At 47.7% G+C, this 26,748-nt stretch overlaps 1 protein-coding gene across 1 annotated transcript; it reads left to right on the top strand.

Annotated features, from left to right (window-relative positions):
* The first annotated feature begins 673 nt into the window (after window positions 1-673).
* LOC125941159 (uncharacterized) lies at window positions 674-26,748 on the top strand. The gene is made up of 5 exons (XM_049658124.1): window positions 674-769; window positions 856-961; window positions 19,157-19,341; window positions 19,454-19,786; window positions 26,629-26,748. Exons 1-5 carry the CDS (start codon window positions 674-676, stop codon window positions 26,746-26,748), a joined length of 840 nt encoding a protein of 279 aa, XP_049514081.1.

Below are 26,748 nucleotides of genomic sequence, written 5' to 3'. Positions count from 1 at the left end.
GTACGACAAAGGAGAAAAACCCCTTCATATGACATTATTCAGCTCACCGGACAAAGTTAAGTTTTCTAAAGTTTAAATGCCCAGAAATTCTAAGTGGAATGGCCGAAAAGTTGTTCCCAGATGACCTAGCTGCGGCAGGAAAGTTACCCTCGAACATTTATTTAGCACAGAAGCCACTTCGAAACAGGGTGCTTCTTGGCCAGTGTTCACAATGAAATGTGCTTCTCTTGGTAAAGAGTACAAGCCAGTTTTTCGACTTCTTTATCGTTAGTATAAATTTAAAGTGTGCTTCTAACTGCTATCAGCGAGTACAAAACATCAGTACTAACTAGTACGTTTACCTTTACCTGGCACCGAAATATTGTTCACCAACTACTACGAAGTGGAGGACGGACTCGGAGGCCTGTCTGCAGCAGCACTGTCGGTGGAGCTACAAGTGTTGTGCACGTTGCGTTTCTTCGCCACGGGAAGTTTCGAAGGCGGGATAGGAAGCGAGGAGACGATTGGCGTGACCCAGCCTGCGGTCAGCAAGTGCGTGCGACGCGTGGCGGAGGCAATCGTCTACGTCGGGACCCACAACTAGTGGGTAGACTTTCCGAGGCCGTCGGAGGAAAAGGCGTCCGTGAAATATGCGTTCCTTCGGCGCGGCACCATTCCCGCCATCATCGGATGCATGGACGGCAGCCTTGTCACCATCATTGCAGCGAAGGGCGAGAAGAATGTGGCATTCGTGTGCCGCAAAGGCTACCGTGCCCTCAATACCATGTCCGTAATTATCTCAATTTTTGTCTAATTGGCCCGTCATAGTAGCGCGTGGCTGATGCTGTGTATGATTTCGTCACATCTGTGACGCAGGCATGCGGATTCTCGCTGTTGCACGACGCCTACGTCTGGAGGACAACGTGGTTGCGTCGCCGGTTTCAGGAGGGATACGTTGCCAAGGCCTACGAGCAGCTCCTCGGTGAGCAGAGTGAAAAATTGATACAGTTGCCTGGCATACAGTAAAGTGGGCTCCCGCCGTAAGAGAATATTGAAGCCCGAACCGCTCAAATAACAGCAGCTTGTTAAGTAGAGGTGACATAGGCGGGATGTTAAAATTTTTGAATGAGTATCTGCGCGAAACAAAGTGACAAAACACCTGTGCTGTGCTTCAAACTAATTTTTATTATGTATGTACAGTTTGAAGCCCTGCGCATGTGTCTTGTCACATTCTTTTTACACTGATATTCATTCAAGAATGCAGACCTCAACTCGCCCGAACAGCCACCTTGCTGGTTTCTAGAAATTGGAATATTCCTATGTACCAGCTTTTGTTATCTGTGCTGATTACATTAGGGCCAGGTGCTCAGCCAGTACATTCTTTTATTACAGCTTCTCTTTAGTAGGTGTATGTTACGTGGCCCATGCTTTACTCACTCAAGCATGTGCAGATGATTTAATACAATTTTATGATCATGCAGGTTACAGCGGCTATCCCCTGGAGCCATAGCTCCTTTCTCCGGTCCTAGACCATCCTCTAATTCACATTGTAGAAGGCAGATACAACACTGCACACGCTGTCATGCGGTCACGACACTGCCGTGATGCTGCCATGACAGCAGGAACAGTAGCAGTGACGATGAAAACGGTGACCCGCTCCCACAGGAAATTCCCCGAGCAAGGGCCGCCCGCATAATATATCTGAAAGGATATGCTGCCCGGGACAATGTAACTAGAATATTCAGTACTACTCGCCAGCAGCGCCAGCACTACCTTCGAAGGGTACAAAGGTGACTGCGACGGCAGCAGCACCGGCAGTTGCAATTAACATGTGCCTGCAGTGTCAGGCACACATGCCGACTAGAGAGAAGGAACCAACGTGAATAAGTGTCGGCAATTAGTGGATAGCCTCCTGCTTTCTTATCGAATCTAAATTATTACTAGTGCTTTCACATATCCTGTGCCACTGAGCTGTCAATACTGAAAATGATTGCATCAGTTCACTGTGACGCTACGTGAGAGCTTTTAATTTAGTAGCTGTGGATAGAACACTTTGTGCTGAGTAGAAGAATGTCGTGGCCACTTGTCTGGGCAACAGGAGTATGCTGGTTGATTTTCTGCTGCTGATGTTGCTACTATCATCTTCATGCATTTCGATACTGGCATCACCGACACTGTCACCGCCATCTGCACTGTGCATGGGAGGATATTCGCCTTACTCTACTCGCTTCCTGTTTCGGCTGCAGCAAAGCGAAACACTTTTCGCTCCACCATATGTACAGAGGGGTCCACTCTTAAAGGGAACACCGCAGCGCGTGGCATCTGCTCCGCGGCACCGGCGGTCGATGGTCACAACGAGTGTCGCGCAGGCGCAGTGAGCGCTGTGGGCGGTGCTCTTTCGTTGTCTGCTAGCGTCAGCAGCTGCGCTTCAGATCGTCGCGAAGCAAGCAGCTTGCGTAATTCATATTTGAACGCAGCCGCATTCCTTCCAGCTGGAAGCAAAGTAACTGAATTGATGCATACTCAGATAAATGCGCTAAACATCAGCAACAGTGACCGTGCCGTCTTTTCTTCGCCGTCTAGTTTCATAAAGATTTGGACGCTTCAAAAAATGTTTACTGTGCACGTCGATTCCCATGATTCAACAATAACTCATCTGATAGCTCTTTATAAATTAATATCCTCGTTAAAGATGCTTGTGGATTCTTTGTGCAGCATACGCACTGCAGCGACTCGATATGCGGTAGTACAAATGAGGTGGACACTACACACGGAGAAGTATTCTCTAGTATAGCTGTGGCACAAAGAGACATCCATAAAAAGTGATTATGTTTGTCTTGTAAGCTGAAACAGGAAAAATATCTGCTCGTAATTATTTTCCCTCGTCTCATTTTCCTCTAGGTTTGCAATGGCTGGCTATCAGTGTGTGGACATACCCTCACCGGCTAACATAAAAAAGGCGTGATCGGCTTGCATCTCTACTATCCGAATCGCGGCAGCAGACGGCCAAAGACGACAGAAGAGCACAACCCACAGGGCTCACTTCACCAGCGCGAAACTCGCTGCGCCTGCGCGAAACCTTTTGCAGCAGCTAGCCGGGGGTGGCTCCCAGGAGACGCCACGTGCTCCGGTGTTCCGTTTAACAGTGAACCCCTCTGTACAGTTCCGCGCACTTTGTATGCCCTGCGCAGTTTTGCCACACAGCCACCACACGACTCCTGTTCAAAAGGCCATGTTATGCTGAAAGAGATCGCCTGGCACGTCAAGCGCAATATACTCCCTTGGATGAGCATTCAATTCTAAATAACTGTAAAATTGTAAATTTACTTTTAAATATTCATTTCAACTGCCAGTAACATTGTTGAAGATCATTTATTCACGTTCCCACTGTAAATAATAGAATGTAATACATATTCAGCGTCATGCTTAATCAGAGTAATCAAATGACATTCATTGCGGTGCACAGCTTTTATTAAATTATAGGGTTTTACGTTTCAAAACCAGTTCTGATTATGAGGCACGCCGTAGTGGGGGACTCCGGAAATTTGGACCACCTGGGGTTCTTTAACGTGCACCTAAATCTAAGTACACGGGTGTTTTCGCATTTCGCCCCCATCGAAATGCGGCCGCCGTGGCCGGGATTCGATCCCGCGACCTCGTGCTCAGCAGCCCAACACCATAGCCACTGAGCAACCACGGGGGGTCGGTGCACAGCTCTAAGTACACAAGGTGCATTCTTATGGGGAAAGCATAACAGTGTGATATCCACTACATGGGTTCCATTTAGAGCACCGCACGAGCCCGGGCTGACCCTAAAGCCCGGCCCGGCCCGTGGGCCAAGCCGGGGCCGTCCGAAGCGTATTTGGGTAGGCTCGGGCCGGGCCGGGGCTTAAAGCCGTAGGCCCGGGCCAGGCTCGGGCTTGAAGCCGCGGGCCCAGGCCGGACCCGGGCCCGCTCATTAAAGGGCCTAAGTTGGGCCTTTCAGCTAACGCGAACATTATGTATTACACGATTCAAGGCATTCTGTGCCATGCTGAAATGACACGTGCAAAGAGCTGGCTGTTAGTATACCTTAGTACAGACAATAGGACAACAGGTGAAGTTCAATTTTTTTCTGTTACACAAAAACGAACATTGTTTTCGTGTCATGAAAAAAGAATTATACAGAAAAAATCGCTCGTGAAACCACTTCTCTGCTACCGCTTTTGCGACCGCAATAGTACAACTCTCGACGCTATTATATTACTTTAGCGCTAAAGCAATGAATGTCTCATGTTACTCGTGCGTTTATTTTATGCAGTGTGCTCGTGAATTCACCTGTTGATATATATATATATATATATATATATATATATATATATATATATATATATATATATATATATATATATATATTGTAATGAATGAGACACAAAGGCACAGCACCCGTTCCTGGGTCGGCTGTTCTATTCTCTGTCCGTCGTCTTTCTTCTCTTCTAGCGCCCGCCTTGCGAGCGCGCACGACCAAGTTCACTTCGCCTTTACACTCGGCCACGCTGCAAGTTTCCGGTGCGCTTGCAACTAAGCAACTTGTCCAGGGTTTGAGGTCGTCGTTGGTGATCCGTCCAGCGCGCAACCAGCTTCTCTGGCGGGCGGCACTGACTGCAGCGCGCTGGTCGCAGGTGTCGCCGTTGATTATCCCGTCGCTCTTGAAAAAATACGACAGGAAATTCTTGACACCAAACCACAGCTTGTAGCACTGAACGCGCATGGTCGCATTGATCGCGTTCAGTCGCAACGCATCGGTGTGGTCTACGACGCGGCTTCTTAATTGAGGAAGTGAGCATCCGTGCTCGCATGGGACACAACTTGCGCTTTTGCAGAGTTGCCACTGACGGAACAAGGCTCCTCAAGGTGTTCGATGCCACGTCGTGTGTAGTTGAGCTCTCCACTTCGAAGCCGGGATACTAGGTGGATCTAGCGGAAGCGGGATGGTAGCGGTAGCGCAGGTGCGTCCGGCGTTTCCCACTAATTCGAATGGAGCCGACGGTGTCACCCGTTGAGACGGCACCTTCATGTGCACATCCAACAGTGAGCTTTGAGACCGCGGCACTGACTGCTGTGGATAGCATGTTATCGCGGGCTCTGGCAGTGACGCTGTGGTGTTTGATGCCGAAGCAGAGTACGAGACCCGCGGTGGAAAAAGTAACTGGCAACCGGGGTCTACAGCAGGGCAGGCCGTGATCCCATATGTCAAAACCTTGTCGGCAGCGGCGATTTGGTGTTGCTCCCGAGCTTCGGGGGGCTGAAGTCGCAGAATCTCGGCTGGCGTAGATAACCATGTCAAAGTAGTAGAGGTGGTCGCCATGCGCTTCCCACTGTCTTCGGTAGAGCCGACGGCGACACCCGATGAGCCGGTGTCTGCGGCGCACCACTCTGCCTGAGGGCTGCTGCAGGGCACACCTGCCGCAGTGTCAAAGCGGTAGCTCGCAGGAGCACCATGCCCAGAAATGGGCTGGTCGGGCTCAACGCAGGCACAAGGATGCCGGCCGAAAGCAGCTATTAGCGCTGCGCTCCATTCAAGCCAGGACTGCTGCTTGACGCCTTCGTAGGTGTCACATGCCTTTGCGGCACCAAAAAGTCGTTTGGCTGCAACCAGCCATCTTTTGTGGTCTGGCCAAGCATGCCGATCACCCAAGGCATTGATGGTGTGAACCAAAAGGGTGACGTCATCTTCAAAGCCACGAAACGGCGGTATTTTTACGCAAGCCGGCTGCTGGAAGTCGCAGCGCCTCGTCTCCGCCAGGTTGCTTGTCCAGCTTCCCGTGGAACTAGAGCCGGTGTCCACGGAGAGTGCGGTCGTTGTAGGAGCGACAGCCGGTTCTACCACCAAGGAAGCTGGGATGGCATACCTTGTTGGCTGAGGAGTCGAAGTAGTGCCGGGCATAATAGTATCGCCAAGGGAAGCATGGACGGCGTTCCCCGGCAGGACGGGTCCATGACGGAGGGGCTGAAGTGCTGTCCTAATGTGAGGTGCAACCGAGAATCCGCTGAGGGATGCGAATGTGTTCGTCATAACCTCGAGCTGTTGGGTCAGCAGCGAGATGGCTCGCATGGCGTCGGACAAGCTGCCGGCTGAGCCGCCCATAGAGCCAGGGGCGGAATCCACGTACCCTGAGGCGACGGCAGCGGCCGCAGCACTCGGGCCAGCCGGACCAGTGGCCAAGGGAGCCTGAACGGCATCCGTTGAGCCAGAATTGGTGGCGTATGCGGCACTCAGTGCAGCCTGAAGCATGGTCAGGGGAGCGTGAACAGCATCCCTAGCTGGCTGAGATGTCGATATCATGGGGCCGGGATAAAGGGCATGGGAAGCGTTGACGGCGTTCCCTGGCCGCAGCAGGAACGTACGACGGCGAGGATGCATGTCTAAGGCAGCGTGGACGGCATGCCTTGGCGGATCGGACCTTGACGTAGTCCCAGGCGCGGCATCTATGCGAAGGGAAGCGTTGACGGCGTTGTCTCGCCGGAAGGACCCTGGACGGCGAGATTCCGGAGGACGCAAGGCCTCCGCAGGACGGTGCTTAAGGCTGAAGCGCCTTAAGACTTGGCGTTCGCCGACTCCGCCATTGTAATGAATGAGACACAAAGACACAGCACCCGTTACTGGGACGGCTGTTCTATTCTCTGTCCGTCATCTTTCTTCTCTTCTAGCGCCAGCCTTGCGAGCGCGCGCGGCCAAGTTCACTTCGCCTTTACAATATATTTACATGCCGGTTCAAAATTACTCTTTACAGAATTTTAAACATTCCCTGTGGTAGGTAGCATAATTTTTATCCTTAAGCTGGGTTATTCGAAGAGGCGGACATGAGCAGCACGAGAAATCGCAACACATATACAACTGATTAAAAATTGGACTAATCAGCGTCTTAGTTAATTACTTTTCAATACATGTTGCAATTTTCGAATTGTAGCCGGTGAGTTTCCAGGACGCATCCACTTGAAATGAATTTGCAGGATGGCACCAGTTTCGAGATATTTCCCAAAGTGTGGGACGAAATACATGGGCGTTCCAGTTACTTTAGTGCTTCACTGTGTAAAACAGCAACATAATAAAGAAGAGGAAGAACAGTGCATTCTTACGGCGAGTTTGATGGCGAATATCTCCAAACTGGTGTCATTCTGGAAATTCATTCCCAAGTTGACACACCTGACAAACTCACAGGCTACAATTCGTAAATTGCAATATGTGTCGTAAAGTAATTAACTAAGACGTTATTAGTGGGTTTTTGTTAATTAGTTAAATATGTGTTTAAATTTCTCGTGCTACTAATGTCCGCCTCATCGAATAACCCAGCTCAATGATAAGAATTATGCTACCTGACACTTGCGATTTCTAAAATTTCCGTAAAACTTAAAAAAAAGGACACTGCATATCCACGAAGTGAATGATGATGAGTGAGCGAAGCACCGGGGGATCATTCGGGCAAAACGCCGGAAGCGTTAGCCGGAAGCCGGCTTCCGGAGCTTCGCGTACATATGGTATACAGATATATATATATATATATATATATATATATATGTGTGTGTGTGTGTGTGTTGTACATGTGTACAGTATATACAGCACTTATATAGCCCTTGTGCACCGCAGCGCCCCTAGCGGTCTCCATGCAAACCAGGGCTATGGACTACGAAAGGCTCGGCCACGGTAAATACACATCTTTGTGGGGAGGGAACACTTCCGGCGGAATAAAAAAAAAGTTGTCGCAGTTTCACCTGGAAGGCGAAGCATCAATTGCGATAGCAAATTTGTAGAGAGCTATACGGAGTAATGATAGTAGCTTTATCAGCTGTATAAACTTGGACATGCAGCAGCACCGGCAACACGCAGAACTGCTGTCGACGCCGTCGGCGTTTTGCCCACGTTCGCACAAAATGCGTGCGGCGTTGGTGACTGTTGCCGGAGCCTCTGATATAAATAGGTACTTAGGGCCGCATCTAAACGTCCCCTCCCTTCCCTCCCCCTCCCCCCCCCCCCCACGGCCTTTCGTGCGTCAGAAGAAGGCGCGTTTGCTCTACATATATGGTGATTGTAAAGGAGGAAAGAGACGCCTACTTCTGCAGCCCTGAAGGGAGCACGGCACAGAACGCGCGTTTGTTCTCCGCCGTGCGTTCACTCCCCGTGAAAGCGCGCGTCCCTCGCGCCCTTTCACTCGCACATACAGCGTTCGGCGGCGCGCGGCGACGATTTCATCTCCATTGACGTCATACGGAACCTCACGGCGACGGCGACCGCAACGGCGACGGCGACGCCGACGGCAGAAATCTGCTTTGGAGTGTCCATATAATTGCTATCGCAATAATAATTTGACGTCATATCCGTTAAAACAGAAGTGACATCATTTTGTTCTCATCGGCGTGAAATTTGTTTTCGGAGACCCGCCATTAGAGCTATATATTCAAATGCCCCGCCATTCGACTTGATGGTCGTTCTGAGCTTTCAGCGCGGAAAGCGATGTAGGAAAAGGTCAGCCGTATGGGTGTCGAAATCGCATCGCTGCACAGAACATACTTTCTTTGAAGGCCGACGAACACTTTGGGCGTAGATTGCGTAGAGTGCTCGTCCTTTCGTCGGACGCCAAGTCCAAGGTCGATCCACATAGGTCGCGAAGCTTCGGGCGAAAAGCGGTTCAGAACCAATTGTCACCGACATCAGCAAGGGTGGTTATGGGAGCAGTGATTGAAGCGCGACTATGTTTGGAGGGAACAAACAATGGGAAAGAAAAAACAGCGTTTTTTAAATTAAAGCGAGACGCAGTTATATTTATTCAACTAAAATAAAATTCCTAATCCATTTTATATACGCATGGCGAGAAAAGAAGATACCACTCTGTTTTAATTGATCATTATCAATAAATACCTTGTTTCAGCGCCCACCGTGAGAGCGCCCATCGATAGCGGCGGGCGTTGACGCCGCTATCAGTTGCAATGCAATGCAGCTCTTGGAGTGCGTGGAAAGGCGCGCTCGTAAAGTTCACCTGTTACAATAATCCCCCCTCCCATGTGTTGTATTGCATGTCGCCGTTTGTCCGAATTAGGTTACGTGGGTAGTCTTATTGTTTCTTAACCTGTGCAGTCAAAAGTAGTGAGTTGCGACCGTCAGATACCTGTTTACTTTAGTTGCTTTTGTGCAACAGCGCTGGCCGACGGGCTTGGCGTCCGACGAAAGGACGAGCATTCTACGCAATCTACGCCCAAAGCGTTCGTCGGCCTCCAAAGGAAGTATGTTCTGTGCAGCGATGCGGTTTCGACACCCGTACTGCTGATCTTTTCCGGCATCGCTTTTCGCGCTGAAAACTCGGAACGCCCATGAAGTCGAATGGCGGGGCATTTGCATATGCAGCTCAATGGCAGGCCTCCGAAAACAAATTTCGCGCCTATGAGAACAAAATGACGTCACTTTTGGTTTTGACGAACATGACGTCAAATTATTCTTTCTTCCGCCGGAAGTGTTCCCTCCTCACACAGATGGCGCTAAGCCCCATGAACCGCCGGTAAGCAACCATGTTTTGAACGTATGAGCTTCTATGGAAGCTTCGCTACCAGATGTATTTACCTCGGTATGCGCTTCTATGGAAGCTTCGCTACCAGGTATATTTACCTTGCCAAGTCCGTCGGCCAGCGCTGTCGCACGAAAACAACTAAAGTAAACACGTATCTGACGGTCGCAACTCACTACTTTTGACTGCACATGTTAAGATGCAATAAAACTACCCACGTCACGTAATTCAGACAAACGTCGACATACAAAACAGCACAACATGTGAGGGGGGCGTATTGTAACAGGTGAACTATACGAGCACGCCTTTCCACGCGCTCCAAGATCATTGCATTGCAAGTGATAGCGGCGTCAACGCCCGCCGCAATCGATGGGCGCCCTCACGGTGGGCGCTGAAAAAAGGTATTTATTGATAATGATCAAGTAAAATAGAGTTGTACCTTGTTTTCTCGCCATGCGTATATAAAATGGTTTAGGCATTTTATTTTTGTTGAATGAATCTAACTGCGTCTCGCTTTAATTAAAAAACGCCTTTTTCTTTCCCAGTGTTTATTCCCTCCAAACAAGGTCGCGCTTCAATCGCTCCTCCCATAACCACCCTTGCTGATGTCGGTGAGAATTGGTTCTGAACCGCTTTTCGCCCGAAGCTTCGCGACCTATGTGGATCGATCTTGGCTCGGCCCTAAGGTGCTTCGCCCCTAAAATGAACACCCTGTATAATGGCATGGTAAATACAACAAAGGACCAATCGCAGGACCAGGATCAATGTAAATGCATGCACACTAGTGGAAAAAGTAAGAGCGCAGGCTGCGTGCCAGATCACTAATGTTCAATGGGAGAAACAAAGATTTCGGTGTTTTATTCCTTATACACTGCAGCTGATTAGACCTCAAGAAGGTAAGGCTGACACATACGGTGCAATCTGTAAGTAAAAAATGGATTTTTTCACTTACAGGCCGGGCCTGGTAATGGCCACGCAGGCCCTGGCTAAGCTCACTTAGTATTGAACGCCCGGGCCCGGGCTGGGCTCGAGCTTGCAACCACGGGCCCGGACCGGGCCAGTGATGGGCTTGGTCCGGGCTCCAGTTGCTCTAGTTCCAATACACTGTAGGTCGGCCGTAGGCACATATTAAATCACAGAATTATCTGACATCAGCATAATGATGTTTTTATTTCGATAGCAATTATATGGACACTTAAACCGGATTTCTGCCGTCGGCGTCTCCGTCGCCGTCGCCATGAGGTTCCGTATAAAGTCCAAGGGCGACAAAATCGCCGCCGCGCGCCCTATGCCCGAGCGAAAGCGTGCGGGGGACGCGCGCTATCACGGAAAGTGAACACACGGCGGAAAGCAAACGCGACCGTCTCGCGAAAGGCCGTGGGGGTATGGTAGCGAGGGGGGAGGCGTGGCGACGCTGGGCTCCGGCACCAAAGGCGTATCTGCAACCGGGCGCAAGGGGAACTTGCCACTCAATCTCCCACGCGAAAGCAACAAAGCGGGAAGGCAGCGCGGGAGGAAGCGGGGGGGGGGGGGGGGGAGGGGGCACAGCTTCTACTCTGCCAACAACCCCGCTCAGACTTTTCCCCAGCTGTGTCGGTCGCCCGCACCGTCTCTTATCTCCACACGGCTCTGACCTTTGTATGCGCTGTGCATTCGCCGCTCAGTTTCCGTTGAAGCGATAGACCGCACGAACCTTCGCCCGCTGCGGTCTGCGGCGGCTGCGCTCGCTGCCAGCATTTTGACAGTCGTTGTCTGCGGTCATTCAGTGTGATCTGTTCATGTTTGCTTGTGCGCGCTGACACCACGCTTGTTAATTCAGTTAGTAATAGTAGAGCCACATTTTCCAACGGACGCTACACATGCAATGCTGACCGGATCGGCAGTGCAGTGCTACAGGTGTGTCCCTTCGTACGCGCTGCCCACGGGAAGCACTTCTCATCAACACCACCCTTTCACACGGGCCTTGTCGTGGCCATCGAGTCTCTCTTCATGTCGGTCGACTTACGCCGCAGCACGCCTGCTTGCTTACTAAGCTCATGTTTACTACAACTCATATTGCTACCAAAGCCGCTCACCTTACTTCGTATGACATTGCTGTGTTGTTATCGCATTCATTGCTTCGCCCTTGGAGCTAAACTGTGACATTTTTTTAAGTTCATGCACAATTATTCACCTCCAACCAGAAACTTCACAGCACAAAAGATGTGAGTCTTTCCTGTTATGGGTTCAACATGTTTGTAGCCCAAAATTGAATTTCTTTTCAATGACTACTGCCATATTAAGACCACCAGTATAAAAGAGCAGCCACATGCTTTTAGAGAGCGACACAAGTGAGAAGATACTTAGCACTTCGATGATCTTTCATTAACGATGTCTATAAGAGCGGGCTGGCAGTGAATGTCGTAAAATAGTGTCCACTTCCATGGCTACGTTAGGTATATCACAAACTGTGTTCAACAAAAATTGGGTGTAGATTGCATTGCTATCACCTATAAGGACACCTGAAATATCAAAATAACTATCTCAATTAACAGGCACTCGCAGTTAACTAAATTTCGAATACGGCCACTTCTGGCTTCCATGAGCACATAAGATTTGAAATTGCAAACATGACATACATACTTATAGCATGAACATCCTAGCAATGTCGATATAACAGTCAACCTGTGCCGCATAAAGCTTACTTGGTCGCAGAAGCGATGTACGACGCAATGATGTTGCAGATTTAGCGCGTCGCTGGCATCAGGATAATTCACTGCCGCCGAAGGAAGGAAGATAACGAAGGTGAACAGCTAGGCCGAGTTGATAGTTTTGTGTCATCGTGACGAAATCTGAGGCCGCAATTTTGACGCCTCAGGCGCTTTATATATACAGGGTGTCCCAGCTAAATGTAGCCCATGTTTTAAAACGACGGAGTGTGCTGGGAGACTCAAACCAACTCAGTGGCGTTGAGGATCGCGTGTCCTAGTCTGTGGTACTTTTCATTCGTTTTGCAAATTGAATTAATTACCGTAAACTAATTGCCTAAGTTTTTAAATAATGGCTTCACAAAGAAAGTGGCAATAGGAAAGTTGTAGATTACATTTAAAAGTAGCTGATTGAGGTGTTTGCAATTAAGTGCCACTAATGGAGCTCTTTGTATTTGCCTTTAAAGAAAGCCCGCGAAATACAAACACAACCATGTGATAGCGCCACTATTTCAGCACCCCCAAACGACCGATCTGTAAAGCTCATTGTTTGCATGCCTTTTTTCGAGACTCACGTGCCCTGTCGTGATCGGGCGCACAGAGCGAACGGCGGTGATGAAGATGTGCCGCGCTTCGACGAGACGTGGCATAAACATATCATTCGCTCCCCTTGTGGGATCAAGCCCGAACACACAAGGCAAGAAGAAAAAAAACGAAAAAAATCTTGAGCTTGAGAAGATATTGACCGCGGAAGTGTTTAATCGGGAAGGAAAATGCCGTTTTCATGTTCTTCTATTCGTTCGCTATCGTATCTTACTAGCGAGAGTTGCTGCGTACCTCGCGCCAAAGGAAACGCCAAGCCCATCCCAGAACCGCTGTCCAGATACGCGGATATCGTTTTCTTGATCGGTCACTTGGGGGCGCTCAAATGGTGGCGCGAGGGACTTTAGGCGCTATTAGTGGGGTACACCAAGGACGACAGTCGCATGTGCTTGCTGTGATAAAGCTGGAGAAACGGTGGAACATGTTTTATTGGAATTTGAAGAAATCTACCCAGCTGCAAGTCTAGGCTCCTCTGTCCTCCTTGAAGCCCTTGGGTTCAGGGATAGCAGGGGCAAAGTAAACATGTCCGCTGTATAGATTAGTAAGACGTGGTTGGAGGTTTGGTGGTACAAAAGTAGGGAGACCACAAACAATGAGACGTACAGAAACAGAGTTCGCAGTAATGGTTCAGAAAATTTGATGCCTGGAATTCTTTGTATTTGTGTGTTTCTCAAAAAAAGCTAGGACATTAGGCAAAATAATAACACGAGCTTGGTGGCGCAACCCACCACCCCGTTTCAAAGGGGACGCTCATAGCATCCATCCATATCCATCCAAAAAATATCCAGAGAAATTTAAATATCCAGAGAAGAAAGGAGACCGCTATATGTGACGTTTCTAGACATCACCGGAGCGTATGACAACGTATATCACAGCATTTTGTGGAATATTCTGGAAGTATAAGGTATAGGCAACGACAGTATACACCTATTGAGGGAGATTTACCGAGAAAATGCTGTTTGCGTTCAATGGGAAGGGATGACGAGTGAGGATAAAGAAGATATCAACAAGGGACTGAGAGAGGGTTGCCCTTTAACCACGCTGCTGTTTATGATGTGCGTGGTAAGGATGGAATGAGCGCTAGAAGGAATCAATATCGGATTTAACCTCTCATACAAACAAGCCGGCACAATATTTGAGCAGCAGCTTCCAGGTTTATTTTATGCGAACGACATTGTGTTGCTTGCTAACAAGCAAAGTGTTATGCAACGTCTGGCATGATATGTGTGGGGAAGAATGTGAGAAGTTAGGTTTGAAATTTAGCGTTAGAAAATCAGGTTTTATGGTATTCATTGAAAACAGTGAACAGACAGTGTTGATACAGGGCCAGGAAATACCTCGGGTAAAAGAATACAAATACTTAGGTATATGTATAAACGAAGGCGGTAGATATCTAGAGAGACAGGAAAAAACTAATAGCAAAAGGCAAGAGAAATGCGGCCATAATGAAACACATAGCACTATGGGGATACAATAGGTACGAGGTGCTCCGGGGTATGTGGAAAGGTGTAATGGTTCCAGGGCCTACATTTGGATATGCGGTTGTTTGCTTGAAGTCAGGGGTACAATCAGGACTTGATGGCAACCAAAGGTCAGTGGGACGCCACGCGTTTGGAGCCCACGGGAAGACTACTATTGAAGCTGTGCAGTGTGATATGGGCTGGACAAATTTTGAAGTAAGGGAGGCTCAGAGTAAAACTGATCTTGAAGAACAACTGAGAAAAATGGAAGAAATTAGATGGGGTGCAAGAGGTGTTCAGGTTAAAAAAGTACAGTACAGGCAAAAGTACAAGTACAGGCAAAACATTTACTCACACTGGAGGAAAAGAACTAGGAAGCTTACCAGCAAATATGCGACCGGTATGGCCAGCAACGTGGCAACAAAGAACGTCAAACGCAAAGTGAGGGAGGCTGAGACAAGGTTATGGTTGGCGGCAATGGAAAAGAAACCTGCTATGACTAACTACCTCAAAGGAAAATAAGAAATCAGGAAAGAAACAATTTATGAAAACTCAAAGGGAAGCTCCTTACTTTTTCAAGCGAAATCAGGATGCCTTAGAACGCGCACTTATAAAGCGAGGTACACCAAGGACGAAGCTGCGTGTGCTTGATGTGGTAAAGATAGAGAAACGGGGGAACATGTTTTATTGGAATGTGAAGAAATCTGCCCAGCTGCAAGTCTAGGCTGCTCTGACCTCCATGAAGGCCTTGGGTTCAGGGATAGCAGGGGCAAAGTAAATATGCCTGCTGTAGAGATTAGTAAGAGGCGGTTGGAGGTTTGGTGGCAGAAAAGTAGGGAAACCACAAACAACGGAGACATCCAGAAACAGAGTTCGCAGTAATGGTTCAAAAAATATGATGCCTGGAATTCTTTGTATTTGTGTGTTTCTCAAAAACAAAGGTAGAACATTAGACAACATAACAAAAGCTTGGTGGAGCAACCCACCACCCCTTTCCAAAGGGGACGCTCATAGCACCGTTCCATCCGCATCCATTGTTGGTCCAGCTTTGCTTTACGCCTGCATGTTCTTGACAATGCGAGAGATTGCGCATGTGTTTCGTTCCTTCTATATTCTTTAGGTATGATTTTGAAACCACGTATGACTGCTAACTAGTGTTAGCATGCAACTTAACCGTTCTAAACATTTGTTATGAGTACAGTACACAAGCGAAAAAATATTTCAGAAAGTTAATTTAGCCGTTTGGTGCGCAGGTGCAGTTTCCTTGGGTAGAACTATACATTACTATTATGGTACAGTGTACAGACACCTCCACATACCCACAGCCTATATAGGTTATGACCCCTATATAGCAGATGGTATCTGTAGGTTCCGCCTGTGTAAAACTTGCATGCACTTAATAATTAGTTCAGGTGGTACCCGCTCATAACTGCTACATCTAGGATGCAGCTCCCATTAAAGTGCGCGCTGAATGCTCATCTCTGCGTTATTCGTTTACACGCTTTGCGTTTCTGCAAAAAGAAACAAAAAAAACACTCTCGTGAGCGCTAGTCATGGCCGTTTATCTGCCGCTGTTGCAGCCGAGGAGCAAGATAAAGGAGGCCGCTTACTTGCTTATCTTGTGATACATTTGGTGCGCTGGACTTGTATCCCGACCTGTCCTGACCACAAACCGCACCCGTTTCTTCTCGCCCTTTGTAGCGTGCTCTCCTCCCCTACCTTTCTTTTTCGTTAGCTGTTTGGAATAGTTAGGGGCCAGTGTGCACGCTACCCTAAGGACGACTAAGCAATAATATAGAATTAGCACGCGAAAACGAACGGTGCCCTTCAGACGGATCGGACTCTGTGCTGATATCGCGAAACCCAGCGTGGTGATTGTGCGAAGCGTGTCGTTGTAGCTGCTCTCCTACCTTTCCTCATAACTAGCTGTAGCCTGGAATAGGCGCGGGTGCATAGGCAGCTATATGCGAGTCACAAAACCGCAGCAAGTTGGGCTGTTGGTATACCACGGTAAATGATATTCAATAGCACAAAGAGTGGCAGAGGTGTCTTTCGCTGTTTTCTTCCCGCGCTATTCAAAATGTTTTACTATATGCTATAGGCGTTGTATCGGCACAGTGTATCCGCGCTGTGAGGCTGTTGCTGCGGTGTACCTAGTAGTGCTAGGAAGAAATAAATACAAAAAAGAAGAAAAGCACAAAAAAGCTCCTCAAAGGAGCAGAGTGGAAATTCTATTCTCGTGTTTGCAGGAGCCAGGCTAACGAGAGCCCGGAATATATTCACTGCTTTATTTCCCACTGTTACTACATGATAAGCCAGAGGGATTACCTATTGATGGCACACATTTGCTTCAAAACTTGAAAACAGTGTTTGGTGAGACTGATCGGCAGATGTATCCTACAGTGGTAAATGTCGCATAGCGGTGCTGCCTATTTCTGACAACAGATGCGCAGCTGCCCTGGGAATCCATGGAACATGAGGAATCTGGAAAAAACTACAACTGAAGCGGTATCTGAAGACGGGGGGCATCTTTCGAGGTTAAGGAAGCACGAAGCAGAAGAGATTGGATATTTCAGGACAGCGAATGGGCAGCAAGAGGGTTTAAATGTTTGTGTAGAAAGGTTGTGGGTTACCAGTGGTGGACAAAAAGTAGAAAACTGGATGACATAAAAAAAACTTAAAAAAGAACACTCAGACACCTTAAACTTCTAAACAGGCGTAGCGCAATAAGTGGTTAGAGAAGATGGGAAATATGGCAGTGGAAGACTAGAAATACAGAACAAAAATATAAGGAAGGAAGTGTTCTACGATAACTCGAAGGACCGGGCACTTTTTTGTTTAGGCAAGGGCAGCTAGGGACACCTCTCTAAGAACGCCAAGTTTTAAAAGGAGTTTTGCCCAAGAAGATGAGCAGTGTGTAGCATGGAAGAAAAATGAGTGGAGAGGAGTGCACATATATTTTAATTTCAGAACATACATCTAAATGTTGATATAAATGGAGCATGTCCACGAAGCTCTACAGTATGGAGGTGGTGATAAGCATTGGCGCAGTGAACATAAGCATGGTACATTTGGAATATTGTTAGCACAGAAATAGAGAAGAACGAGAGTGATGTTAAATAAAAATTGTCGATGGCCTCGGGATAGTTTCATTGTGCGCCTATTATAGACATCAAGGATCGAGTTGTAATTAAGATATATTAGCGGCAATAAAGTTGTATATGAACTTGGATAATACGCTGGACTGTGGCGGCACATGCAACCGCCCTGCTTCAAAGGGGAATTCACTCAACATCATAATGCTCACATCAAAGAACTCGCAGTGGACTCACACTGGAGAAAAACAGCTAGAGATTAACCAGTAAATACTAAGTAAATAGGGTGGAGAAGGCAGTGAAAAGAGTGGTAAGTGTAATGTCAGAGACGCAGAAGCACTACATTGGATAGGAGGAAGGGAGCAGAAGCCAGTTATGGAACAATACAAGAAAGCAAAAAAAAAAAACCTGGAGGGAAGAGTTTTATGATAATTACTGCTCTAGCTAGATGGGGGTGTCTGAGAATGTGTAGTTATAGAACTTTTCTGATCACTCATGCATAGCGCATGGTAATGGTGCAGCAACCGTTGATAATACTCTTAGAATATCAGATACTCACCCAGTGAATATATGCAGAAGCTTGCACTTGACCGAGGTGCTAGGTTTTCAAGAGACTAAGGGAAACATGAATGAAACTAGCTGTGGAGACTAGTAACGACATATTGAAGATTGTTGGCGCAAGGGAAGGGATAGCATGGAATGAATAACATTTTACTTTGAATAATGTTGCTTAGAGTATAAATATACACTAACATTTAAATGTGCAGAAAGTTTGAAAGAGCGCAAGCTGGTGGGGATGTGCTACTGGCTTGTCTTAGAGGTAATGCTCATAGTATACATATACTCATCTCGTCCGTCCAACCATAGAAGTCCCACGTACTTGATTTTGCTTGCTTTGAATAGAATTGTTTATTTGTGTGCCCCGAAACAGCACACAATAAGCCTTCTAATTTGGTGCACAATGAAGAAAAGATACAATATAGATAATGAACAATATAAAAAACATATAAGAATATTTCAGTAGTACTTTTAACGACGGAGATATCATTTATGAAGATATTGACTGTGCCCCAGTAGTACCTTACTGGTCAAAATATGGTGAATTTGTCGCTTATTTATTGTGTCAACGTTCTTTTAATATTTTTTCTGGGAACCCTAAACACTGCGCGTGCCCGGCTGAAGCAAGAGTGTCCCTGGCAATCTAACTCACCGTCTGCATAAGGACAGTGCTGGAAAAGCACCTTGTATCATATTATCTAGCTTTAGCTTCAGAAGCATAAAGCTGCAGCTGTCTACAGTTTACTACCGTACCTGCTGCAAGCTGCAAGGACAACGTGGTAATATCTTGCACTTGCCGAACATGGCTGAACGGTAGCTCAAGAGATCGGGAATTGGAGGAGTCCGGGATTGGTACTGGAATGGCGCCCTAGCGGCTAGAAGAGGCGCACGACGGTAGTGACGAGCATGCGAGCTTTAGGCCCAGGATAAATCAAGGTTGAACAATCGAAAACCACAACTATGCACTGCTTTGTGCCTGGATGCAATACCGGCTGCGCCAAGACAAAAAAGAAGTTTCCAGTCTTCAGGCCGCCCGCCGACCTGATTTGTTTCGCCAGTGGGAGCGGAACATAGGGAGAACGGACAGGGCGCTCAATCGAAGGTCGGAGTTTGCGCGCTGCACTTCGAGAAGCACCTGATATACGACAGGTATTACAGCGAACATGCCGGGAACGTGCTGCTCAATGAGAGGAAAGTCGCAAGGCTCCGGAAAGGCGCCGTGCCGACAATTTTCGAAGGACAGGAGGTCGGTGCTTCGGGCGTACCAGAGAGCTCACCAGAGACGGTCGCGCAGCAGCCGCCAGATGCCGGGTGCCTCCGCGTGGTTCAAGCCCAAGTCTGGATGCCTCGAAACTACTCGGCCGAGATGGATGCCTCACTCGAAACGATGCCTTGCCCAATACTGACGTTGACGGCCAAAACGGTGAGCTCGACCAGCGCATCACCGTTAAAAGTGATGAAGAAGAGGACAGCTCCAACGCGAGCATGACTATGAACATGGAGCTCCGTATCGATGATAAGGTTGCCGCTCCTAGTGTTCAACCGGACTTTCGCGTCAAAGTGGAGAACGAAGAGTACTGCTTGGTGTGCAGAGTCCAGAGGAAGTTGTTTGCAACGAGGACCAAGACCACGTGGTGAAACAGCTCGGTGAAGTTGAATCTAATGATGTGGGCGTTGGCTGTGGTGTTGAAGTGAAAAGAGAAGAGTGCCCCGACCAGCAGTGTCCGCTTCAGGTGCCTACGATAGTGTGCGTAGGCAAACATTTCTACCCACCGCAGGCACCCCGCATTGTGCCGCGGACCCTTGTGGAACACCTCGTGTACCACCCTGAGGTGGTGAAGCTCCCGCTCACGTGGAACTACCACAAGGTATGGAACGCAATGCTATATCATTTCATATATCCATCACTCTTATGAGTGACCGCGGCCCCTCGATCAAAATGCACATGGTGCGGCCTGTTGCATGCGCCGGAATCGGTGGTAACATCGCCTCCGAAACTCCGTAGATTTTTCGGACTGAGTACAAATTGAATAACAGAGACTGTTGGATTCACATTAAAGCTTCCCCATAACCGCACACCTCTCCTCTTGCTGGACTCCATAGTTTTGGTTGTATGAAATGTGGGTCACTTTATTTCGTAACATTTTATGTTTGTGTGTTTCAGCATATAACTATGTGCATCGTGGGTACCTCATTTTAGCTATTTTATTATTGTGTTCCTAGATATTGGGGACCCTCAATTGCCACTTGTGTTACGTCTGTGCTTAGTGGCCAATTCTTTACCTCTGTTCATTAATTCATGCTTTATATTATATGCTCCAATGCATTCGCTTTACTCTTACCAGGCCTGTGCAGCATTGCAGAATTATCCAAACGGCTGACGCATACTATTCAATGGTGCCGACAATAGGATCTCATGAATTCTTCAGACATCGGTGATCCTTTTAAATAATTCTGGACTCAATAGTTTATTGTGCTGTATGTTGCAGCATGTGTAAGAGAGTATTTTTTCTCCCCAAGTATATATAGTGTGGTGGAGTGTGCTCTTCGGTCCTACGACCTCTGGCCGTCCGGTCTGCCTCCTGGAGCTTCGTTCAGGTCGCCGCTTGCGCCCACCGTCAGCTAGCATGCCGCAGGACGTGCAGCCTGGCACCCCTATTGCCACCATTCCGACATCGCAAGTGCCTCCTTCCTTTATCATCAACAGCGCCCAGCGTGACCCCCATCTCTTCGCTGGTCTTCGCGGAGAGGATGTCGAAGACTGGCTGGACGATTATGAGCGAGTCAGTTCCGCCAATCACTGGGATGATGTTAATAAACTATGCCATGTCTCCTTCTATCTGTCTGGCGTGGCAAAGACGTGGTTCTTTAACCACGAGCCCGAATTGACCGACTGGACTCTCTTCAAGCTCCAGCTTCGTGAAGTGTTTGGCACACCGGCTGTTCGGTCCACTCTCGCCAAGAAAAGCCTCGATGCTCGCAAACAACACCTGGGCGAGTCGTACACCTCCTACATCGAGGACGTCCTTGCACTATGCCGACATGATCGCCGCTTATATTCAACCAGACCACAAAAACTGGGATGTTCTTTTACCATTCGTCACTTTCGCCTATAACACGGCCGTGCAGCGCACAACTGGCTACTCGCCATTTTACCTCGTTTATGGACGCTTCCCTACTTTCTTTCTGGACGTTTCATTCTTCAACTCCAAGGCTAATACATCTCTATCATCGTGCGAAGAGTACATTTCCCGACTCGACCACTGTCGCCAGCTTGCTCGCCTGAACACAGAGGCCAGACAACAAGACCGGAAAATATTTACGACGAATGCCATCGCGTTGTATCTTTTCGACCTGGTGACGAGGTCCTGCTCCTGACTCCTGTTCGCACCCCTGGTCTATGCGAAAAATTACATACATAATTACGTACATAGTCCTCGGACAGACTTCGCCTGTCAACTATCGCGTTACTCCTCTTGACGCCCCCACAGACCGCCGTTGCCGCAATACCGAGGTTGTCCACGTCTCCCGCATGAAGCCCTTCACGCGGCATGCCTCGACACCTTGACGGCCGGCCAGGATGGCCGCTTTCACGTCGGGGGGAAATTAGTGTGGGCGTTTATTACGCACATCTTCCTCATCTGTATGTTATCATCATCATCCTCGCACTTTTACCTATCCTCCTCTTCGCCTGTATATGTGTTCATCATCATCGCCTGTGTGCTGCGCTGGTTCGCTGACGAGCTCCCGGGCCTAATAAACATCGTTCCAACCGAGACGTCACAATATCTGTGGAGAGCTGTCTGACCTGAAAAGACCGAATGGTATTACAAGCTCATAAGGGGCTATAACGGTCACCTTATCATAACTGAAGACTAGTACATACATGGCATGTGTTTGACAAAACCTGACATGCGACCTCGCAGATCAACGATGCCCGTTAGCTGTGTGGCCCTACAAAACAAAATCACCACTAACATGGCGTGGCCTGAATACCAGCTCGTTGGTGCATACCCTTCATTCAGTGTAATGCCCTTTCAAGAGAAAATTGCTTGCCTGCTTCTTTCTTTCTATGTTGTGTTTATATACTTTTACATTGGTACTACCAGGGTCCTTCAATGCTTTCTTCTGGTCATGAAACTCCCGCCGAAATTTCATATAGGGACAAAAGGTGCCACCAGAGGCGCTGCCGTGAGTAGAAGGGCACCGATCTGCCGCGCTTGGAAGGGCAGTCACGCGTTCGCGTGGATGTTTGCCATGAAAAACACCTAGCCCACATTTTTATTTCACTGTGTCCGCTAACTGAACACAGCAGCGCTTACTATTGACCAAATAAGATAGCATGCGAGTTGTTTATTACCTCAAGTAATTAATTGTTATTAATGGTTCACCCAAGGCTGCACGTCAAGTGTTGCAATTTCGCTTGTGCTCGTACATATACCTACTTTCTTGATTCCGGTGTAGGTGATTAAAATCGTGCTTAAATTATATAGCGCCATGACTAAGCCTAGCTGACCCACAGATTAACGTTGCTTGCGAAGACGTTATGGTGCGCCTACTGCGCGCTGGCGGTCCGCAGTGCTTATTCTCCTGTTAATTGCCTGTTTATTCTGGGCATGGCGAAGCTGCCAATGGGAATTTCGCGCGCAGAACAAGCACGTCTCAATAAAGTCATCTTGGCGCTAATTGCAGAAGTAGTTGTGAACTGCGCATGCTAGATATAGGCAATATGTGTGGTTTCTAAGCGAAAGTTCTTGCATTTACAGCATACAAATTTAAACATGATCAGTTGAAACCTGCGCGAGTGTATTTTTTTTTTTTCATCCATTCACATTTAATGTCGCAGTGACCATCAGTTCAAGGTTGGCGTTTCACTTAGTCACCCGAAAACACCACCCGAGTCCTTTTATAAAAATACCAGCGCAGATTGAAACCAGCTCGGAGCTTCCATCGTCATTAAGTCATTCAAGACTACATTTCCCGATCAAACTGAATAACTATATTATTTTTTGCATGTTTCGCTTGTTTGTCTTTATACCCAGTTTTCTTAATCCAACTAGAGCCTAATTCTTTTGTATTATTTTTTCTGCCTAACAGAAAACAAGTTTGCGCAGGTCTTGTGGATAGCATTTTGACTTGTGCTAACCACGCTACCCCTTGCAGGACAATGTCTACTCAGTAAAAGGGCGGAGTGGAGGGCATGATATACGATTATTAGGGAGTAATTACTAGCAAGCGTCAAGAATGCAAAAGTGCCACAAGCACTGGTGCACATATGGTTGCAATTAAGATTGCGCTTGATAGACTGGCAGAAAAGTTGGTGGATAGAGGGAATGAGACAAGACACCTGGAAAAATAATATGTCACTGCTTTCCTCTCTCCTGTGGCTGGACAGGATGAACGAGCACCAGCACGAAATAGTCTGTTCCTTTCGCGTGTAAGAAAATGCAAACGGCACTTAATAAAAAAAAAGTGCGCAACTTCAGCCGTAGTACTGACAAAATGTGTTGCGCAGCCACACTGGCCGAGGAAGTACAGTCGTCCAGCAGGATGTCTTGAACAATGTCATGTAGACATTGGCACAGGCTATATTGTCCACGGTGCACACTTCAAGGTGCTCGTCCACAATTTGCAGAAGGGAAAGCAGCTGGTCTGATGGCACTTGCAAAAATCCCCTAATCTTTATTTCGGTCAGTGCACTTGGCTTTCGGGAGCTGCTCCTCAGTGTTTGGAGGCAGTCCTTGCAGCTTATTTTAGCAAACTTTCTTGCAATCTAGCCACCAAGGTAGCCAAAATGCAGTCCTTCGTTGACTCCGGATGATTGATATCTTGCATGCACTCAGCCGGCTCCAGAAGTATATCGTCCAAAAGAACAGCCAGGGTATTAATCTGAAACACAAATATCTTGCTCTATCATTCAGTGAATGACATGAGTGAGACATTTTAAACACCAGAAAGCATAATATATCTTCACTGCACATAAAACAAGTCGTGTATGCCCATTAGCATCAAATGGTTAGATAATCATTATCACATTTCTATACAGTGCACAGCTACTCTGCAAGTTGTTTTGGTTTGTGTTATTAAAAAGTTTACCTGGTTAGCAGTAGGTTCTTTATGCTGAAAGAGATCTTGCATTTTTAAGAGTAGGCGGCGTGGCTTATCTTCATTTTAGTCAGCGCTATTACTTTTTCGTTTGGATCACTAAGCAAAAAGTAAGCACGTTCATTGCAAATGACGCACTTCAAGTAAACCTCTAAAACACAGACACTGTCGCGGTTTATAAAAAAAAAAAAAAGTGAGGAATTGGGGCTTACCGCACTGAATTCGTGGACTTCATGTTTGCCTTCATGATGCACTGATCTATAATGAGCTTCTCGCGGCCCGATAGCTTCTGAATGGTTTCCTGCATGCCACGTTATTCATTTGCCTGCGCTCCGCTTTGCGAGCTTCCGCTGCCATGAATGAAGTTGTTACTTCACACTGCGAAGAGGGCCTTCACCCTTTGCAGCCCTGGGGCAAAGCAAACGGCGTGCTCTGTTAGGCACTCTGCATCAGCACCGCCAAGGCGATTCACAGTTCGTACTTCATCTGCAAAGAGTGTCCAAGAACGAATTCGTAATGACAGTGATGCCAGTTTGCCTGCGTAGTGAGCAAGTAGCATACTCCAAAGGCGTGTACCAGACTTACCGTGAATTTCTTCTTCGGCTGCATTGGTAATGTCTGCAGGTGCTACGGCCGCAACTTCGGCTTCAGCGCAGTTTGAAGATACCGCTCGCCGCCTTTTTGCAGATGGGCGCCGTGTCGGTGCATGCGAACGTTCTTTGGGCTTAGACAAGTACACAGGTACGCCTTGCAAAATCCTCGGAATGGCGTCTTCTACCAGTTTGGGTCGATCGCGTGGCAGTGATACAACGTTTCCATTCACTGTACACACATCCGCACGAATAATGTCTCCGGCATCAAAATGTTTCTGCACACGCGAAAGTACTTCGATTCAAACGAGAACCAGGCAGTCTCTTGTCGCGGCATTGCTCACTTCCACCTGTCGCGTAGTTCCGGGTTGGCTGGTAAACAGAATGAGACTTTTTCGTCGACGCCCTTGTATCCGGAGCGGCAGTCTGGCACACAGCAAGTGTTAGGCATCGCTGCTATTGTGAATTGCGAAGTGTCGATGTCACTACATGGAGAGACACATTCAGACCGAAACAAAAAAACAACCACACACACACAAAGCCCGCGCCGACTCTCCGCTTTCGGCGGCCGTCTTCCCCGTCGCCTTCTAGCGACGCCAGCGCCGCGGCGCCGCAACTGCGGGCGCTATATGAAGCTCTGCCATAGCGTTACGCGGGAGTTCATGACCAGAAGAAAAGTATTGAAGGACCCTGGTACTACTATTGAGATAATGAGAATTTCTTGCAGTTTCGCCGCGGTAGCTTCGCCCCATCTACAGACGTATCGGGGACGCTTGCTAAGATTTCGTTAGGACTCTCCGCGGTGGCTTAGCAGCTTAGTGTTGCACTGCTAAGCACGGGGTTGCGGGATCAAATCTGGCCGCTGCATTTCAAGGGAAGAAATGCAAGATTGCCTGGGTGTCTCGGCATTGGGGGCACGTTAAAGAATCCCTGGTGGTCAAAATTGATCTGGAGTCCCCACTACGGCATGCTTCATTATCAAATTGCCGCACTTACTGGCCACTCGAGGCATTTGCATGTATTCGCGGGCTTCTTTCACGCTCTGAAAAACACTTTTCGGACCTCAAGAGACGGCAATTACCCTGGTTCTGTCCAGTTACATGGCATTTGCATATTTTGAAATCTTGGCTCGTGATAGTTGGGACAACCTGTATAGAAATACGTACGGCATACAGGCTATGCCAAACAAATTACCCAGGTTGTTGAATTTCCTAGAGCCTCGATAAGCATCTAGACACTCTTACATTCATACAACTGCAAGACTATTTATACTGTGCTATAGATCATCTGATTTTCGAAAAACTTCCTTCAAAATTGTCTGTATAGAAAATTGCACCGTCGGTCTGTTTGGCGTGATGTTTAATTTCTTCTCTGTAATTCATATGCTGTATAATATATGTTGTGATTCAAGCCATTCATTTGCATCCGGTTTATGCAGAGTGACCTGTTAATGTATATTTTGTGTTAGAACCCTGCATAATTTGTCAATGCTTTTTTTCTTGTAATAACCTATGAAGTTGCCAACGTGGGGGATCTGCGGTTAGTCAAGCTGTCCTAATGATAGCGTCACTGCTGTACTACATAAAAAACCGTGGCCAGTAATGATAAGGTTATTAAGGCTACATGGCTGATGGGTCGAAAAAATCCACGTCTGGCATATGGCACCAAAATTCATGGTGCCACTAAGAAAGTCGTGGTTTGAGTACCTTAATTATCTCTACCTTAATTAAGGTAGAGTGCATTAAGGCATTCGAACCCACGATCATTGATGGGAGTGAACCTACGACTTTGTGGTTACTTAGGACGAAGTTAATTATGCCACAGTTATTTGAGGTAGAGTTAATTAAGGCACTCGGACCCACGACCTTTGGTGGGAGGAAACAAGTAATAGGAAGTAACAACGCATTCGAATGAGCATGTCAGGCAATTTAACGAATGTCTCGGGAGCGTGCCGGCTTTCGCACTACATCCCTTTAGCATGTGCTATAATGTTACTGTCAACTCTTTGGTTGCAGGTGAGGGCGCCTCGAGGGAACCGCGTCGTCTACTGCACCCTCGCCGTTGCGAGCGACGGAATGACTCCCGTCATCAGCAAGTTCGTCAACATCACGGACAGCAGCAGGGGCGAGCGTTAG

The sequence above is a fragment of the Dermacentor silvarum genome, chromosome 10, assembly GCF_013339745.2.
Source record: "Dermacentor silvarum isolate Dsil-2018 chromosome 10, BIME_Dsil_1.4, whole genome shotgun sequence".
Taxonomy (NCBI): Eukaryota; Metazoa; Arthropoda; class Arachnida; order Ixodida; family Ixodidae; genus Dermacentor; species Dermacentor silvarum.
The sequence above is the reverse complement of the archived record's forward strand: the minus strand, read 5'-3'. Positions and strand labels throughout refer to the sequence as shown.